We start from the raw sequence: 21,705 nt of genomic DNA on the forward strand, positions 1-21,705 counted from the left end.
TTAACATAGCAAATGTTAATAGAATATTGCATGCCACCTATTCGATTTACAATTTTAACTTCCTTAGGTGTTTATAAAAAAGAAGAAGCCCATTTGCTTTTGAAAGTTTTCCAGTTTAAAGGTCCTTCTGATGTTTTAATAAAGAAGTTTCAAAATGACAACTGGGCAATGGATGGTTATGTAAGTATTCCATTAATAAAATGTATATGATGTTTTTCATGCAAAATTACTATAATGCATAGGTGTTTAATATCAAAGACTTTATTAAAAGCATGCCCATGCCAAGAACTTCTGCAATTAGTAACTTATTCATTTAAATAATATTAGAATACTTTACATTGGAGAAAATTCTCTAGCTCTGTCTAAGTTTGCTACGATGCAATACAAAGCAATTATATAGTGTAGAGCACATGAACATTGTAGTAAAATACCACAAAAGTAAACTTCAAATTTTACATTTGCCATTACACACAATTGGGAGCCAAAAAGACCTTGTGTCTATATACATTTTCCCTGCTCCACCATCACAACCACAATATAGCCTCAACTAATTAATGATAATAAAACATTACTAGAAAGTTCTAAAAATTATTTGAGTGATGTATAATTTAAACTAGCAAAATATCTAAAATTATTTTGTTGAAAAATGATTGTTATACCTTATGTTAAAAGCACTGTAGATTAAGCTTCACATATTACTTTTAAAATTCTCTATTTATGTTTATACAGGTATCATCTGGAAGAGAAAAGAGTGTTTTTAACTACCAAGGTGACATACAATCAAAGGATTTTGGAAAGTTTATATTTCAAAAACAAAGTAAGATTTTTTTTCTTTCATATACATTCACTACCACTAACTAACTTTATGCTCCATAGTGTTCACCTTCCCCTAGCTGGAGCCCCTGGTACTCTGGCTAGATAAGGAACACAGTAATTTCATGGTAGGCAGTGGTACACTCCTTTATTCTGCCCAGCAAAATGCAGAGAGAACAAGAGCCAGGTATGGAGTACTGAGTGGCATTATAACAGAGAGTGCATAGCGTTTTTACCTCTCTGTAAGGAAGCCTTTGAAAGTATCTGATATATTATTAAACACAAAATTGTTTTTATGTGTTAAAATATTAGTTATGATGTCCCATACATATTTCATTTAGATTTTTCCCTTGCACTTGTAAAATGTATCAACTCTCAGCCTGTCACTCACAATATATATATATATATATATATATATATATATATATATATATATATGGTGCATGATTCTGTTGGGAGCGGTTGTACCAGATGGATGAAAATCTTGAAAATGGTCACAGCGATGACCAAACATTGACTTACATATGGGATTTTCTATTTGAATTGCACTGCACTGATGTGCTATTATTATTATTATTATTATTATTTATTTATATGGTGCCACAAGTGTTCTGCAGCGCTTTACAAAGTACATAAACAAATTGTAGACAAGCAACTTGCAGAACAATACAATACAGGACCAGGACATGGATATTATATATTGATACATTAGCGACCATAACACTCAGATAAGCAACAGAGCATAAGCAACCAAGTGTTAGGTGCCCTAGTGGTGAGTACGAAGTAGATGAAACTAAAATAGGGAGAAGCGCAAGAGGGTAGATGGTCCTGCTCAAATGAGCTTACATTCTAAAAGGGAGGGGAAGACAAACAAGTTTGACACAGATTGGGTAGATGGGGAGGAAAGAGCATGTAGCAGGGAGTTCGAATGATAGCTGGAAGGATTTGATGAAGTAGTGGGTCTTGAGAGCCCGTTTGAAGGATTGCAAAGAGCTGGAGAGTCTGATGGGGAGTGGGAGAGAGTTCCAGAGGTGGGGAGCAGTGCGGGCCAAATCTTGGAGATGGGAGTGGGAGGAAAAAAATAAGCTGGCATGAAAGGTGGCGTGCATTATTTGAACGAAGAGAGCAGAGTGGAGAGTGAAGGTACATGAGATCAGAGATGTATATGGGAGAAGATTGGGTGAGGGCTTTGTAAGCAAGCGTGAGAACCTTAAATTGGGTTCTAAAAGGGAAGGGGAGCCAGAGGACGGCTTGTAGGAGGGAAGGCAGATGTAGAGCATTTGGAGAGGAAGATAAGCCATGCAGCAGCATTAAGGATGGACTGGAGAGGAGAGAGATGGGTGTATATTGCAAACTGGTCTCAGTGGACATGCTGTTATGAGTAGTAAATAAATTAATTTCTATTTTTTGAACTTTACAAGTAGAGTACTCACATTCTATGTGTATTGAAGTCGTGGCTCCAGAATACAGTTTGTGAAATATAGTTAGTCACACTCACATCGCTAATAGTTCATAGCAGTAACTGGGGTGTCTACCCAAAGAATCCACAGAGATCCGGTATTCACAAATATAGAAAAAGGGCACTCACCAGGATTTGCAAAACTGTTGATGTTTAGGTCCCCAAAAGTCCTTTTTCAAGAGGGACAACAGCAAATCTGTGTATACTAGGACAACCAGGGGTGCCGAGAGGGGGGGAGCAGGTACAAATTACCTGGTCCCAGGCTTCCTGAGGCCTGGGTTTGATTCTGCCCCTCCTCCCTCACAACAACCCAGCACACAGCATGTGCTTAGCTGCAGTGGGAGACTGCTCATGGCTGTTGAGCAGCAGCCACAGCAGTCTGCTATGCCTGTGGGGGGGAGCGATCACACTGATCACACCCCCCCTGGCTTTGCACCAGGCTGAGGTGGCTCAGAGCACCCCCCTCGCCAGCACGCAGCACCGCTTCACGGCACTGAATTTTTTAAGGGGCGTGGCCACACCTCCCGCAATTAGGCCACGCCCCCTGTTACCTGGGCCCGCCGTGGCTCTTGGCGGACCTGAGGACAACCACCACCCAAATGACCACAACACTTTCCCTGCTCTTCTGACTCCCTTAAGTAGTCATCCAAACTCACAGCTTGGTACCAAAAACCAGCTTCTGTGTTCCACTTGGGATGCATAGGATGTCACTTCCGGTTTACTATATACTTGTACACTACACTTCATACTGATAAAATATATAATTTTAGCACCAAAGAACATCCTCACAATCCTCCTCCACACTTGAATAATCTGGGGCTCGGCTACACAGCACCCAGATGGTGCTGAATGCCAAGACCTGCTACATGCCCAAAGTGCTGATGACACTTCTATGGTCCAACATTGAATACAGATGCATCATATCTGGGACAGAACTCCCACTGGGAATACCCACCCAGCTTCGGCACCGCTTTAGAGCCTGCACACACCAACTAAAGCATTAAACATGAAAAAAATTCAATAACATATTACTATAACAATATCTCTTATATGGTATACAAAGGACAACGATTATAGTGGCTGTTCATTAAAATTGCACAGAAGGAGTAATACACATGGGAAAGAAGAGTTTCTATACTGTATTATGATCACATTCATATGTAGTCCGTAATGATTTTACAATCATAAAAAAAATTCTCATCTAAAATTAAAACAAATATATATATATATATATATATATATATACATATATACACACACAAGCAGAAAGCCTGGCACTCTGGGCTGTCTTGCTCTGGTGCCTTCCTTTAGGGGGCAAATACTGGAAAGTGGGACTTAGACGCTGGTATGTCAACCAGTATTCTAATGTTAAATACAAAGAACCTTTAGTCTTAAATTGAACTAAATAATTAATAAACCAAAAAGTATCACTCTTATAATCCCAGTCTGTAAACATTTGAAAGATAAGCATTCACAACGGACTCTATACTTAAATAATAAAAAACTGTCTTATTCACCAAATGTGTACAATAATTGATACAGTAAGGATCATTAGGGATTCAAAAAAAACGGTGGACTTTCAATGCTGCTATAAAAGTGCACTGGTGCACTTTCTTCTTTGTCTAGTGAAGATCATGGTGCATACCCACTGGTACAGCCTTTGGAACTGTTCCTAGAAAATTATCTGTACTCTATGTACATTTATGGGTTTTTTAGCTGATTTGGTATATGACATTAAGCAGTTACATTACAGCCCAACCTCAGATCAAAATCCAACATCACATCAAAGTCTCACCTATATTTACTTTTATACCCCTAATTTATTAAACTTTTTAGTTTCATCTAAAATACAGTAAGAAAGTTCTTTTCCAGCTTGAATGACAGTGTTTTCCCATACAAAGTAATGGATAAACTATCTTTATGGCAATGATTTTGTTTCATAGAAAATAAAGGTTACACCAGGTCAAAATAGACAAAAAGTTTTAGGGACAAACAGGAAAAAAGTGCCATGATATACACATTCATCCATTCTTTAGAAGCAAAATTGTGAAACATAATCTTTGGCTATTATTTTGTACCTATTGATCCTCCATTTGCTGCATGCTTGTGATGAGACAGTTTTGCAATGTCCTTTTTGGCGATCTGTTGTTTCTCAAGGACTGTGCACATAGGTGGTAATAACTCCTGTGTCTTCTGCATTACTTTGTTTTGGCAGCTGAACTTATGAATCTCACATAGAGATCATGGACCATTATTGAGAGATGCTTGTGCAGTACACTCAGTCATGTTTCAAAAACTGGTGACACAAAGTATGCCATTGTCTGCTTTCTCCCATCTCTATCCCAACAACCACCTTACAAAAAAAAACAGTGTGCACTTCAATGAAGGATCTTCATAGAGGACATTGATTTCTATGCATAATTCTCTCTTTTCCATCCAACTTTCAAAAATTGAATGAAGAAGAGACATAAATTGATGTCCATGTGAACTGGCCTTGTGATGGATTACAATCAATGACATAAGAAAATTCTTCATATTGTTATTGTGAACCTGGTATTCTTTACTGCCTACTGAAAATTTGTGCAAATTATTATTTGAGTTATATTTTTTAGACTACCATGATTTGTTTGAGGCCTGAGGGGTTGATTCAGACCAGAACACTAAGCCGTGAATGCACGCTATGGCCGATAGTCTCCCGTCTGTGCATGCATATGCATCGCAGTGCGCAAACCATTCACTGCGATCGGGAATTGTGTGCTCTTAGCACAAAGACTGAGTGCTACTTTGAGTGACAGATAGTGCCGTTTGTGGGTGGTAACAGGTAAAGGTGCTTGTGAACGGGGGAGTGGTGCTGCAAATGCAGGCGTGTCTTGGCATCAAAACGGAGTTTTATGTGTGTGCATAATTAGCATGGAAGCATCATTGTACACATCACTTGGTTGTATTTCAGCCTGCAGTGATCGCAGTGCTTGCAGGGGGTAGGGTCTACCTCAAGCACTGTGTGCAGCTCCAATGGTTCTCAATGGTTTTGATTAATCATACACTTCCTGGAGATGATGTGTGCTAAGAAAGAAAATTGGGCGTCTTTATACTGGCGTGTGCTCACTCTGCCATCTCTCTCTAAAACATAGTGGGCGTCCTTATACCAAACAGATCACAGAGTATGCATACCCGGCCACTTTTGGGTGCGAGCGATTGCAGCTTAGCGTCCAGGTCTGAACCGACCCCTAAGCCTTTTCCAGCAGTTTTCTATTCTGTGAATTCATAGAGTGTCCTATTTTTTTTGGCAACAAAGAATTTTGGATAATAGTGTTGAATAAACAAAAGAGCAAGTGCATGTTTTGTGCATAATTTAATTAAATATATTCACATACTATTGGACAAGATATAGTGAGATTCAACTAATGTATGATTACATGGATGACTGATGTTTTTAAAATGTTTTTAAAATTTCTCTTACTTCTCTAAAATACTGTGAAGATGGGCGGTAGAACTGCGCTCTCGTTGACCAGGGGGTGTTGTGTTGTGGTTTCGGGGTGCTGCACCTTTGTGTGGGAGTACCTTTCCCGCACTGAAAACGTATGGGGGTAGGGGGGGTAAGGTGCGCTCTTCCTGCTAGTAATGGTGATGTGTGTTTGTGAGTGGTGTTAATTAGAATGTTTCTTCTGGTGGTGGTGATGTTTTGGGAGTGAGGAGGGTGTGATTGGGTATGGAGTGTAGTTTGGAGTAATGTGAAAAGGGGAATGGAATAGGATCAAAATGAGGCCAGCGAGACACAGTAATTTTGGGCAAAATCTTTTATTGAGTAGTCACAATGCTGCTCTGTTAAGATCCCGGGCAGGTGGGTGGGGTTCAGTGATGAGTGGTGATGAGACTGGGGAGGTAGGTGGACCCTTTTAGGGGGCTCCTTCCTGTGCGGTTCAGTGACCTTGCACATCACCCCTGCTGGACCTATGGTCAACAGTCTAGGAAGTCTCGGGGGGTGGGGGGATTTGCAGAGTGGGTTGGAACACCTGTGCGGCGTCCCGCGTGTTGGTGTGAGTCTTGGCAGAACTTACCTACCGGTAGGTTTTTTGTTATGGTGATGTAGGTTGATGTTGCGGCCGTTGCAGATAGGTTGGAAGCTGCAGGTTTGTTGGTGAGCTGGATCAGCGTGTTGCTGGTGTGTTGCAAGTGCACGGCTGTTCTGATTGGTCTGCGGAGGTCAGCGACCGTAGTATGCAGCTGAAATTGGCTCTTGGTCGTGCCGCTGGTGGTGCGGAGCCAGAGGTGTGGATGGGTGAGCTGCTGGGAGGCTGGGTTGCAGCGTGTGTGCTGGGACCACCCCTGGGGGGTGGTCTGCCCGGGATACTGATTCAAAAAAAGCCAGGGAGGAGGGGGGATGTGGAAAGTGTGACCGGGATGGAGCTGGTCACTGGCGATGTTGGCTGGGCGGACTTGCGGCCGGATGTGCGGGATGCTCTTATCACTGACGGTCCCTCGTGGAAATGGGGATTGACAGTGGATACACCCCTGGCCAGGAGTGAGTTGCTGAGCACGCCTGGGAGCAGGGGGGGAGAGGGGCTGGTCCGGGGTGGAGCCGGTCACTGGAGGTGTGAGCGGTGCGGACCAGCAGGCGGGTGGGCTGAGAGCTTTCTGCACTGGTGGTCCCTGGTGGGGATGGGGATCTTTTGTGGAGGTCAGCCTGGATCGGTGTCGGGTTTGATGTGAGGGTCTCCAACGCGTTTCGGCACAGGTGCCTTCTTGAAGTAGTTCATGATCTGTCCCTAAAAGTATATGTGTACCAAAAAAAATATATATTTATATACATCTATTAATTTTTCACTTCAGAAGCCTGCACACTGCACGTGCTGAGCATCAAGCATTTATTTTTTCCTTTATTGATGATCCTCTCCCTGATTTCACATTCAGATAATACATATGATACATCAGTTTCTTTCTAGGTGACTAAGCTTTACAATATTGAAAATGCAATTCCAAATTCGACCCATAGTTTTTGCTTGATGACGGAAAGAAAAGACAAACAAAAATGTAAAAAATAAAAATAAAAATTGTCTCTATAGTTCATACACAGTCCCAAGGAGTACATTTCTTGAAAAAAATTCTATGTAAAGACACAACCATTACAACTTTATATATATAAGTTTAGATGACATTGTACATTGTTTGATTTGTTTTCTTCAAACTGCTTCAGAATCAATAAAAAAACCCTTTTTAACAAAAAATAACAATTAAAAGATGGAGTTTCCGTTTTTAATTCTATTTGCCAAAATATTTTTTACATAATCATTGCAGATAGTTAAATTCACCAGCTGAGTTCTTTATAGGTATGTTTTGTGGCTTTCCTAAGGGATGTAGTTATGACGCCGGTCTCAATACTGACATCCAAATCCTGACAAGAGACTTATTATAGGCATCAAAATACAGATGCCTATCTTAATCCCGATGCCGGAATGCCGAACGATGGGGAGAGGTTAGGGTTAGGCACCCCCCCGGAAGGGTTATGTTTAGGGTGCGGTAAGGGGGATTACAGTTAGGCACCCCCGGGGGGAGGTTAGGTTTAGGCACTGGGGGGAGGTTAGGGTTAGGCACCACTAAGGGCGGGTTAGGGTTGGAGGGGACAGGGTAGGGATTGCATATTTACCTGCCCTGTCAGGATCTTCTCCATTCAGGCTGCCGGCATTGGAATATGAATGGGATTTTATACCCATTCCTTTCCTAATAGTGAACTTGGCTGTGTAAATCAACTGAAAGTTAGAGAAAAGCATAAAATGAAGTTAGAATAAAGCAACTTTCTAAATAAAAATTAAATAAATAAAAAACATTTTTTACCAAAAGAAGACATTAAAAAAATATTTAAAGTAAAATGAAAAATATAAAGAATAGAAACTTTTTGACTTCTAATAGTCCTCTTTAACCACTGCAATAACATTGTTTTCTCATAGAAAATGATGCATGCGTTAATTTCAATGATAGCACTTTTCCCATAAAAAATATAGGCAGCATCTGGTCAAGGCTGACAACAAATAAACATGCACACAAAATGGCAATAAAGGTGGCATAATGATTCATCTATACTTTCAAATAAATAAATTAAATGTGTGAAGTACAGTATGTCTAAAGAATGTATTCAAATGGAAGTGATTAATGACAGTAAATTTGGTTGAAGTTTGCAAATATAATTAGTACAAAACATTGAAATAAATAGGCTAATAGTGATAAGTAAACTTGTGCTGCATAAACTACAGTATGCTTATATCATAGCCCTTATACTGTACTTCTATTTCCATCACAACAGAGTTACTGCATAAACACATTTTCATCAGTTATTTAAATGAGCAGGTTTCCATATCTGAGAAGGTCACTAGAACACTCACAGTAAAACTAGCCTGGGAATCCCTGGATTGTTTTAACATTTCCCATGCTAACTTGTTCTTTACTAAGGCATAGAGGCTACAAATAGCTCTTTGATTCAAGCTAACAAACTCACCAATGCATTAGAGAAAAGAAAGAATACCGAGTTGGAATATATTACACAAGTGTAATCTTCAGTGTACATACTGCAGTTAATTTACTATAGAACAATGATGCTATAAGTCTAGTGAGAAATCAAAGAGCCTTTAATTATATGTACAGTAGTTGAATTTTACAACTAATTCAAATATATCAAAATATATTTATATTAAAAAAAAGAAAATTAAAATAACCTGCATATATTTTTTATTAAATTTAATTGTACATCTGAACAGATTTTAAACTGTGGTTTACTCATCCCTGAGTTGTTTTATTTTGATTTTTATATGCTTGGTAAATAAATAACATTGTAATTAATCATATATTGTATGCATGATTGATGAATATCTTTTTATTGGATCATCAAAAATGTCAGATTGAAAGTACACCTGGTATCATTGCTGCAGTGGTTATTTAAACATTTCAACTGCATCCAAATCCAAAGTGCTCCAAATATCACTATATTAGACTATCTCTGAAACCTGATTTTTGTAATTTTTAGTGCTGTCCAAACTTCTGAGAATAGGTTTGGTCGGTCATGGCAGATGCTGTGAATAAGACAGGGAATTGTTAGAGGGTCAGGATTTAATATTAGCATTTAATTAGAAAATGCCACAAATTTCCATAAAACTGTACATAGCAAAGATACAATACATGGTACAAAGTAATGTATATACATAATTACATGTATAGGCATGGTTAAGGAAATTGCTTAATGTAGATAATGGGAGAGGTTTAGTGGGAAATTTACCGGGGTAATACCTGTAATGCTAATTAAATTATTACATTTCCTGCGAAAAAGTAGTTATATTAGGGCAGCTACACCAAATGTGCAATTGCTGCATGCTGCAATTTTGCCATCATAGATTTGAGTTAGCGGGGGAAAATGGCATGAAGTCTTTCATTGGAATTAGAATAGAAGCTTGTACGAATTTAAATGGTTCAGGACTTCAGGTATAGATTATGATGTCAAATGAAGTATATTGAATCAGTATGGCTTGAAATACATTCTACAAGATACCACTATTATTCTTTTAATGAATCAGTCTTAGTGATATATCAAAGTCATTCTTGTTATTTATTATGTCTCTTGATTGTTTAATATTTATTACATCAACTTATTATTTAGAACAGTATTTTATTACTCAGGGATAGTTTTAGCGTTTTTTTGGAGTTTGGTGATTTTTGATAATGAGATGTATCAATTACACACCTTTGTTAAAACTGGAAAGATAGAAAATGTGAAAGTGGATCTATAGCTAAATTTGCTGTAGGAACAGTTGTGAAAAAATTACTAATATTAGGTCTAAAAGATGGGGTGTTTTCTGTGTATGATATACATATATATATATATATATCTACCTATATACCACAGTCTCTTGTCCAGCACTCATCCCCACTCTGCAGCAGCTGAATTGGGTGCCAGTCCTGAAGAATTTATACAGAAGCAGTGATGGACGGCACTCCTAAGTAAAATGTCAAGGTACAGACTCTTCTGTAATAGTCAATGTTTCAGAAGGAGTACCTCTTTTATCAAGACATCACATGTAACTGTCAAAATAACATACTTACATAACTGCTAACCAATGTTCAGCACTTCTCCACACACTCTACGTTTGGCACAGATGATGTCAAAGGCAGTGCAGCGCCAAAGTCTCGGCAGCCTACAGGGGGTGCGGCCATGCAAAGTGACCCATGACGCCTAGGCTTACCCTTGTTGCTGTATTTTCATCTAAAAACATTTGTGTACATGTGTCACTTTGCATGGCCGCGCTCTCACTCCTTCTGAAACATTGACTAGTACAGCAGAGTCTGTCCCTTTATTTGACATTTTACTTCGGAGCATTGTCCATCGATGCTTCTGAATATATATATATATATACTAGCAACCTGCCCCAGCTTTGCATGGGAGCAGTTTCTTCTCACCACAGCCCCCTGCATCTCACCAGAGCCTCCTTCTTCTTAGTCCAACCCCCTACATCTCACAATAGCCTCTTGCTTCTCACTACTGCCCCCTGTGTTTCACCACAGCATCCTACATTTCACCACATCCACATGTATCACACCACAGACATCTGCATCTCGACCCCTGCTTCACACTTCTGCATTTCAGAATGCCCAGCCACTGGGAAGTGCTGTGAAGGACGGGATGATCATGGATGAGAAATTTGTATTGCAGCTACTATAAGCTTTATCAGCAGTATGTACCCAGGGCTGGGGCACCCATGCATATTTCTGTAGTCTCCATGTGCACCCCTCACCAGCTGCCGAACATGGCAATGAGCAATGTCCTCTTTGTACAATGTACACTGTTTTTCCAGGGCTTCCTGTTGAGCTTCCTCACCATACTGCCTCTGTCCAAGACAGTGCCGACTTCTATGGGAAGTGGCTCCTGTTCACCAAGGGCATGTGGCTGAGGGAGAAAATCACACTGGAGAGGGAGCACTTCACAGTGGAGGAGTGGTGGCTGGAGTCTGTCTGCAGGTTCAGCTTAGATATGGACATCGGAATCCGATGGCTACTAACCATATATTTTTTTTTATGATTGTAGTGTTTTTAACAATTGATGCATGGGAGCAACAACCCCCTGCATCTCATAACAACCTACACCATGTCACCACAGCCCCCTGCATCTCACAATAGTCTCCTGCTTCTTACTCCTGCCAACTGCCTCTTACAACAGTCTCCTGCTTTTCACTACTTCTCACTACTGCACCCTGAATTTCACCACAGCATCCTATATTTCACTACAGCCCCTTGCATCTCACCACAGTCCTCTGCATCTCACCACAACTGCCTGCTTCTCACTTCTGCACCTTATATTTCACTGGTGTCACCACAACCCCCACTGCTTCTGCCCTGCAGCTGGCTGGGTCTGGCCACTGTGTTGTGCTGAGAAGGGCACGAAGATCATGGGTGAGAAATTTGTATTGCAGCTACCATAAGTATTATAAACAGCATGGTGTTCCGATGGTTGTTCATTTTCATTACATTTTTGATAGCTTTGTCTCCCCTGGCTCCTTGTTGTCAGGGCATCTTCATGAGTTCTCACTCTCTCTGGGCCTGATTCAGATTTGGGAATAGAGTAAGATATAGCAAGTAACTTTGTACCTGGAAAAAGCATGTTGCAATGCATGTATATACTTTTTTTTGCAAGTGCAAATACATACTTTTTTGCGTGTGGGGTAAATACTGGTTGCTTTTGCACTTAGCCTACAAATTTTGGACAGCTTTATTTTTAAACTGGAATTAAGATTTCAGTTTGGACACACCCCTCCCAAATCTAAATTTCTTTCTCTGTTCCTGAGTGCCTTTCTACATATATATATATATATATATATATAATTATAATGAATTGAGTAGTTGAGAAGTTCATCTTAAAAATGCATGGCTTGCTGCCTCTTCTATTTCTGAATTCATCTGAGATCTCTATTATAGTTTCGATTAAGAGATCATTTAGTGTGTACCTTATGGAATAATGTCTATTTCCTCTAGAGATATCCATCAGAAGCATTTCTTACCCAAAGAAAATACTCGGAAAAGTGGTTAGTGGGAAAAAAATATTTTTTAGAGACATCTCAAGAGTTCTCTAAAGAATAGGACCATCATTTTCTAAATCCCAAATTAAAGGACACACTGCAGTAGAAAAAATGATATACTTTAAAAAAGTGGATTTAATTATATTCTGAAATGCACAGAACATAAATGAAAGTTGTCTAACTAACCAAACACGTGAAACTTACTGACTACCAAACCGACATTTCTGTTACTGGATTATATTGCCCCAGATAGCATATTGCCCATTGCAATCTTGCTGGACCAATATGAAATTGGTTGATTAACCTCTTGCATCAAAATCCATTTTTTCTATAGCATAGAAACTTGTGAACATGGCCCTTTTAACTCCTTGTCTGTCTGTTGTTACCCAGTCCTGTTGTATTTCTGTAATTGCTTCCAATTCTAATGACAGATAACTGTTAAATAATCAATCATTTTAATAAAACTTTTGGTTTGTTACAGGTTCTCCTAATGTCAATGACTCTTCCAATAATTACTATGGCACAAACAGCAGTTCTGTAGCAGCTGCAATCTTGGTTCCATTTTTTGCCCTTATATTGTCAGGATTTGCATTCTACCTTTACAAACACAGGTAAATATTTGTTTGTAGTGATTATGGTTTTCTGTTTGCATTCTCAATATTTCCTTTTTCCCCCTACTTTGAAACATATTTATTTAGACAAAAGGAACTCTACAGTACCTGCGTTCACCTCTTAGTTGCTGAATGGCACATAATGTGCAAGAAAGGGGAATGTCTAGATAAATAATGCACTACATAATTGCCTCAAAATAAATTAAATGCCATGTTTACTGAGTTACCTTTAACTTAAAAATAATCTTTTATATATTCATTTGCATTCAGTAATCTATCCATTGGCTAAAAAGAAACATAACTGTAAATATGTCTAAATGTCAACAGTTAGGCATCTCCTAAATTTGTGAGCTCTCCTCTTTCACCATTTCATTGCCTCCAGTTGTAAGGAAGGCTAAACTATTTTAGTAATGCTAATCCCAATATTGAAGAAAAACACTGTAGTCCTTGAAATTTGACTGAGCCGCTATTGTTTTTCACTGGAATTCACTTACTATGTGTTTGATACTGTATGCATTTGGAAAGAGCTATAAGCATTTGAAACTCAGATTGAGTATCTCTTTAGTACTATTTGCTAACAATATTGAAAAATTGATCATGCCGTCAGGGTGATATTCACACCAAAACTTTTATAGTAAGTGACACATTTATCATATCTCTCCTTTGCCATGTGATGTGGATATATTTTCAACATAATTCACAAAGTGAAAATGGAAATTTTCACTGTCATTTATCAAACTTCTCTTGCTGGGATACAGGCTTTTATAAGAGCCCATCCTAATGAATAGCTGGAGGAAGAGTGATATTTTACAGGTTCATATCCAGCATGAGAACTGCATTAGAGTAGCATATAGACTACATTAGTGGCTAGGGCCAAAATGCGACAGCTTAGCAGCAAACCTATTATCAGGAGCGCCGAGAGGGGGGGGAGCGGGTACAATTTACCCACGCCCGGGCTTCCAGAGGGGCCTGGTGGGGGCCCGAGTGTGGCGCCGCCTCCCCTCCCTTCCTCCCCCCCTCACAGCAACCCAGCACACAGCATGTGCTGGGATGCAATGGGAGATTGCTCGTGGCTGCTAAGCAGCAGCCACAGCAATCTCCTATGCCTGAGGGGGGGCGATCACACTGATCGCGCCACCCTGGCTTTGCACCGGGCAGAGGCGCTCACAGCACCCCCTCCACGGCAATCAGCGCCGCAAAAGTATTTTTTTTTCAAGGGGGTGTGGCCACGCCTCCAGCAATTAGGCCTCATTCTTACTTGTAGCTTCCTCTTCATTATTCCCCAGCATCTCCTGGCCTCCCCTATCTCTTCCCTGGCCCTTCCTATAAGGCCATGGCCCATTTTTCAGGTGCACTATCTTATGTCCCTATTTAAAAAATGGGGGGGCACCAATGCTCTCTCTGGTGCAGGGCACAAAAAAATCTAGTTACGGCTCTGGTTATAAGATAAGATATATGTTGTTGATACCTACTTGTTATATTCATGGGATCCCTAACTTTGCAAGTACCCCCCTGCAAATATTGTTTTCTCAGGGGATATCTTACAAATATTTTTTAATAAATAAGCCTCATAGTCTTGAGTCTCAAAATATGCAGGTGGATCCTTAACAAATTTCACTATCTCCCTACAAAAAAAGACTTCTCTAACTAAAACATATTTGCATGTTTTATTGTATATTATGAAACTGATTTTTTTTTCTGAACTAGTTTGCTTTTTAAGTTTTAAGAGTTGATATGGCCAAGATTTAGCACTATTCATTTATAATTTCAGAAAACAATTATTTCTGAATAGTAAATACATGCAACAAATTGTGTTTGGAAAGATAAAACTATTCTAGTAAATGACTCTGACACTCATTTGTTAAGATATAAACTTCATTATTGCACTCATAATACTCTTATTCTTGGTTTAATTAAAAAAAAAATCTCTATTGTAATATATACAGTAACTCAATTGTGAGGGTGGTTCTGTACATTTTTTTGTATTGAGTAAAATAAAATAAAAAAAAAAACTTTAAAAAAAATCTTTATGTATATGAGGTGAAATTGAGATTGATCCAATATTTAGACCTAGCAGGAAAGAAACAACCTACTGTATGCTTTTGCTACACATTTTAAAATAGTCTTTCCCAAAAATGTGTTTTGATAATGTAGAAGTAGAGAGAAAAATTTGTCTTTAACTTTCCCTTGGTTATTTGAAGAATATTGTTTACATATAATATAATCGCTGGTTTCTCACCAAATTCTAAGATTTTATTTTATAAAGGACCAATAATGTTTCTGTAATTTACAGCACTCTTTTTTAAAGTAACATATAAAATCAGCTGTGTAAATTGTTATATACTGTAAAATAACAGTAAGCAAAGCTATAATTTTATCCTGCAATTCATAGAGCAAAATAACAGCATTTGACACTTAAGACATACTGTAAGTGCAGTGTATGGTTCCAACACATGGGATCAGCTGTACTTTCAGCAATGTACACTTTATGTATTTCAAAATGTCTGTACTTACTGTACAGGAATGCATTTCATTCATCATTATTACAGCACCAAATAACACGATTTCTATTTTTTTCATAAACATAGTAAAGATACTTTATGTTTAGATGCAATTCATTATAAACACTGAAATATTTTTATCAGCACTATCTTTTATATTGTATGATTGTATGACTGACTTTAGTGTTATTTTATATGCTATTTCCTTATATTCAGCATTAATTACCATAACAAATTCAAATATTATTTTATGTGTGACAAAATTTCAAGCTGATTATAAGTTCACAGAATAAGCCACACACTTAACATTATACTGACCAACTAAATTATCAAATTCTCCTGCACACCAAACAACACCAATTTCCTGCTTTTGACATCTGCTCAATTGCTGTTTCATACATCTTTACACCTCACAGGTATGTAATGTAAGACTATGATTAAATCTTAGAAGGGAAACATATTTCATTCCTGAGTCCCCCCTCTACAGTATATCATATGGTTTGATTTGCTTAATACTGAAATTAATATGTAGATCACATTGATGCATAACTATTTTTTTAATGTTTGCGACTTTTTGTCACTTTGAATGACAAAAGTACAGTATACAATATATTCAATGATTTTCTACAAGTAAACAATAATCTAAATATTGCAGTTATTAAAAGTTTCTAAACCATTGGTTTTACTAATTAATTATTATTATTAGTAGTAGTAGTAGTAGTAGTAGTATTAATAATAATAATAATAATAATAATCACATTTGTGCCCTTTTTAAATTACTCTGTCACCAAATTAACTCACAGCCTGTCCACTTAATCCAAATAGACCAAGTAACCTGTGCTCCTTCCGTTGCAAGAGTCCGAATCCAGGTTCACCACACCATATGCTATCCAATACAAAAAATAGGTAGGGCCACCAAGCGCTCTATTCTGTTTATGTACTCAAGGAATAGAAAGAGTTCTTTATTGGTAAACATGTATTTCAATACAGATTCCAAATCTTGGACTTCTAATAAGGTTCTCACCTCAAATAGGTGAAAATAGTTCCTTGAAATTTATCTTTTTATTCTCTCTATACCATCAGCATATATCCACAAGTGGGGAAGGTTCTCAACATATGGGCATCAATCTCCAATGTGGGCAAAAATAGAGAAAAAATCTCTCATAGTGTTTAAAAGTTTAACAAACTTTTATTGCATAATGCATAAAAAATGGAACAGTAAGATTGCTTCATACCATCTAGAGCCTTCTGAGAAAGGCACACATGAAATGAGTTGTGATGTCAAAGAGGCACACACCTCCTCCACCGATGCGTTTTGGACCCAAGTCCTTTGTCAAGGTGTATAGGAGGTGTGTACTGGTGGCCATATTTATACCCCTAGTAGATCATGTGATGTACTACTTTTTCCTACTCTGCTCATTTGTTATTAAAACAAAGTCAAAATCAAAATCAATCCGGACCAATCGGGCCCCGATTTTCCAATGTTTGATCATCCTTTTTAAAAGAGTTAAACAAAACTGATCTAAAACATTTTAAAACATTTTAAACCTATATAAATTCCGTAATGTAAAACACCTGTGTGCTTATAGTAAGAACCGGAATAGAAAATCCTGGTTCCATTCCGTAGGTATACATAATGCAATACAAGTTTACTTTTAGTCCATCCCAGAATTTCAATCCATCCCCCTTCTCCTCTAATTAGTATCCAACAAAACTTTTCTCTGCAGAACCAAATGTCAGCGTCATTTTCTCTTTGTCGAAAACGAAGCTTGAGACCCTGGGTGGAAACCGGAAGTTCCAGCGGGACTATAGTATGTCCAGCTGCTGCACATGGAGTGTATTTCCGGAGTGGTCAATGGAACGCAAGCTTGATTGTATGTGGACTGCAGTGCACGGAAGTTCTTTCATCTTGAGTTCGGGAATTTTTTTCTATATATGTATATATGGATTTCCGTTCCAGCCAAATTCATAGCGCACATATAATTAAACAAAAACACAATAAAAATTTATAATCAGAAAGTTCTCATTAACATTGGACCTAATAAATAAACTTTAGTTAATATTCATAAAGTGGGCAACATACTTACTAAAAAAAACCCTTGCATGTTTTTGTACTCCATTTTAAACCTTTATATAAAAATATTAATAATAGCAGGATTAATCTGGTAAGTAATCAAAAAAATTGTGTGTTTTCTGCGGGGTCAAATTAATCTCAACCACAATTATGAGTATAGGGGTGGATCAATAAATATATAAAAACTATTTTGATTAAAATGCACATCAACACCAATTATCATAATATACATGTTGGCAAACAAATGGACATATTTTAGAGGAACCATTTGGTCTCAAAGTCTACATTGAGACCCAATGGGACTAAAGTGTATAATTCAAAGATGGTTTTCATCTCCATTTTTGCGAGTTCCCCCTCCCCATCATTATTCCTCCAGTTGGGGGATACCACTTTAATTCCACAAAAAGATATTAAGTTCTCTATCTTGCAGTGATGTTCTTTTTGAAATGGTTTGAAACATTATCCATTTCCAAACATTTCTTTATATTTCTGCAATGCTCTCCAATCTGGTTTTAAGCATTCTCCCTGTTCTACCATCATATTGCCTATTACTTGAGCATTCTAATAAATATATGCAGGTCTTATTATGACATGTTATAAAGTCCTGAATGGTGTAGTTTATTCCAGTTGTGACAGACTTCTATTCAGTAATTTTGTTAGTAGGGCTCCTGCATTGTTTGCACATTGTGCAAGAGCCACAGCTGAAAAAACCTTTAGAATGTATCTTTTTTTGTGCAGTCCATTTAGTGACTACACTTTTCAGTAACTGGTTCTTTAAATTATGAGCTTTACAATATATAAATTATGGTCTTTCCCCTATAATACTCTGTAGAGTGGGATCATGATTTAGAATTTCCCAATGTTTACAAATAATATTTTCCACAGGGAATTTCTGGGATGGACTAAAAGTAAACTTGTATTGCATTATGTATACCTACGGAATGGAACCAAAATTTCTATTCTGGTTCTTACTATAAGCACACAGGAGTTTTACATTAAGGAACTTATATAGGTAGTAAAACATTTTAAAATGTTTAGATAAGTTTTGTTTAACTCTTTGAAATAGGATGATTAAACATTGGAAAATCGGGGCCCTATTGGTCCGGATTGATTTTGATTTTGACTTTGTTTTATTAACAATCGAGAACAGTAGGAAAAAGTGGAACATCACATAATCTACTAGGGGTATATATATGGCCACCAGAGCACACCTCCTATAGACCTTGACAAAGGACTTGGGTCTGAAACGCATCAGTGGAGGAGGTGTGCGCCCCATTTGTGGCCATAGGAGATCCTGCGAAGGTCCACGTGCAAAGGAGTAGTGGTAAAATCGGGTGTGTCTTTGTCATCACAACTCATTTCATGTGTGCCTTTCTAGTTAGGCTCTATATGGTATGAAGCAATCTTACTGTTTGATTTTTTTTATGTATTATGCAATAAAATAGTTTGTTAAACTTTTAAACAGTATGAGAGATATTTTCTCTATGTTTGCCGACATTGGAGATTGATGCCCATATGTTGAGGATCTTCCCCACTTGTGGATATATGCTGATGGTATAGAGAGAAGAAAAAGAAACCTTTCAAGGAACTATTTTCATCTATTTGAGGTGAGAACCTTATTAGAAGTCCAGGATTTGGAATCTTTATTGAAATACATGTTTACCAATAAAGAACTCTTTCTATTCCTTGAGTACATAAACAGAATCCAGCGATGGTGGCCCTATCTATTTTTTGTATTGTCCACTTGATTCATTTCATCTGATCAAATGCATACACATGCCAGCATACTAGCCCCAACTGAATTATTCTAAACTTCTCTATCCACAGTTATCTTTTTTTCTTCAATTTTCATTCCATGTCTTATCTCTATTGACTGGTTTGTTATTCTGCTCCTATATGTCTCATAGCTTATTGAGAGATTATTTTAACAACCTTTACTCTTCTACTTCTTTCAACTCTATTCTGATTTTATGTGGACCAACACTACTTCCTGCATATACTAAATAAATATATTAAAGAAATCATTTAGTTTCCTTCATCTTAACTTTATCTTCCCTCTCACTGTTGTAGCATACAAAGACTACATCCACTGATTATCTTTATAAAGGCACAAACAATGCTTTAATGCAAGTGATCCCAACATTTACCTCTCCCCTCCTGAATTCCCTCCCTCTGTATTAATCAACATATCCAACTATTTTTTACATTTCTCAAAAGCACTTAAAGTTATATATAGACATTTAGGTCAGATTTTATTTCCTCTCATAATCATACAAAATACCATCAAGCCCCTGATATTGTACGAGCCTTTATAATATCCCAATTATGGCAGCCTTCCTTTTGGCATACAACACTTAATAAAAGAGAATCCTTCCAACTTCCGGTTCCGGCTATATGGAGTGAGGAAGCCGCGATCTCAGCTCCGCTCGCTCACCGCCGGAAAAATCATTTTAAAGGCTGATCCAGCCTCCAAACTATCCCCCGCTCATCTCCGCTGATCACCCACTAACCGGAGGAGGGACATGGATCGCTGGGTTGACCGGCATACCACCCCTGCTTCACAACAGGGAGCGCTGCCTGGAAGGCAGGAAAAGAAAGCAATATGGTGCCGGATGCCGGAGCTGGAGCTGATCAGGCTCTCCCGGCCCCTAAAAAGCCGTCTACAGAGAAGGACACTATTTCTCCTCAGGTATGCCACCCTCCTGACTCCCCTGTCACCTATTGGGAAATAGTGGAAGCCATCAGATCCACCATGACTCCCCTTCTCACACAGGCTGTGGCTGATATATCCCAACAACTGCAACTGCTCTCCCATAGAGTCACAGTAACAGAATCAAGTGGGTGCTGCCCTGCATTAGATGGATGGGATAAAACGCTCAGTGAAGGAGCTGAAACATGATGGGTATCAGATCTGGAATAAACTAGACGATATAGAGAACTGCTCTAGACAAAATAATATAAAATTAGTAGGTCTCCCTGAAGCGGTCAAAGGACCTGTGTTAGCACACTTTGTGCGCAACACACTACCATCCATATTAGGGATTGAACAGGAGTGTAGTGATTTGGTAATCAAAAGAGTGCACAGAGTTGGCCCCCCTCCGACTCCCCATAGGCTGCACCCAAGAGTCATTCTTTTTAAATGCCTCAATTATTTGCACAAAATGGCATTCTGGTCTGCTTCTCTCCGAGTGAAAAATATGATGTGGGAGGACCATAAGCTCTTTATTTTTCAAGACTACTCAGTGGAACAGACAAGGGCTCGCAAAGCGTTTTCCCCCATATGTTCCCAACTCGTTGCAGAGAGCCGCAAGTTTGGCTTGTTATACCCTGCCCGACTACGGATATATGATGGTTCATCCCATAAAGATTTTACTACACCCGCAGATGCTACTGCATACCTACAGGAACTTTCTCAGGCAACTACCTCTGATATCAGTGATGAACCCACAGAATGAAATCAGTATCCCTTTCTGAAGAGGAAATCAGAAATAAAATAATACATTAGCAAATAGCTGCGGCCGGAAAATTCTTGCTCTGTCTTATCAAGTAATGAGCTGCTGAGTTGTCCATTATTGACTGATATACCACATGACTGTCTCTTATGTTAATCTGTCTGCTATACTCTCTATGTTTTGATATCAGTTTGTATGCATATCCCAATAGGTATGATTGCATATTTCAATACTAGTTACTCCGATCTCTCCAAGAGATGACAATTCATGGATTTACAACTACAGTACTTACCTCATCGAATATATTGTAATCCCCATAGGGGTTTAGTTACTTACTTTAGTACATTTTTGTAGAACCGGTTTGGTGAGCTAGGTATGAGCTCATTCTTATTCTCACTCTGGCTTGAAGTTTATAAATTTTTTCTAATCTTTGGCTTTTTGGGAAATTTCTGACTTGTGATTTTCACCGGAAGCACAGTATATTATTACACCTCTCTTTATGGTTTTGTTTACACCATATTAAGCAATGTATACTGTGTCCCATAATATTCTTCTTTTTTGAAATGTTTGTCTTTTTTCACCCTCCTCCTTTCCCATCCCTTCCTTTCCTCCCCATCCCCCTCTCATTGTGGTTTAACACTGTATATCTGTTGTGGTTTATATCATATATACACCCTAAATCGCACTGTCTTCTCTTAGCATCAGATCCTGGAATGTTGGAGGTATTCAATCCCTGCTAAAAG

At 38.3% G+C, this 21,705-nt stretch overlaps 1 protein-coding gene across 1 annotated transcript in view; it reads left to right on the forward strand.

Annotated features, from left to right (window-relative positions):
* The window catches only part of CSMD1 (CUB and Sushi multiple domains 1), a 1,974,400-nt gene that overhangs the window by 1,935,029 nt on the left and 17,666 nt on the right, over window positions 1–21,705 (forward strand). The window contains exons 67-69 of the mRNA XM_088479751.1: window positions 68–180; window positions 730–817; window positions 12,806–12,935. Coding sequence (XP_088335877.1) covers window positions 68–180; window positions 730–817; window positions 12,806–12,935 — 331 coding nt within the window. The remainder of the gene's footprint in view (window positions 1–67; window positions 181–729; window positions 818–12,805; window positions 12,936–21,705) is intronic.

Source organism: Taudactylus pleione, unplaced genomic scaffold, assembly GCF_031769625.1.
Source record: "Taudactylus pleione unplaced genomic scaffold, aTauple2 ptg000244l, whole genome shotgun sequence".
Classification (NCBI taxonomy): domain Eukaryota; kingdom Metazoa; phylum Chordata; class Amphibia; order Anura; family Myobatrachidae; genus Taudactylus; species Taudactylus pleione.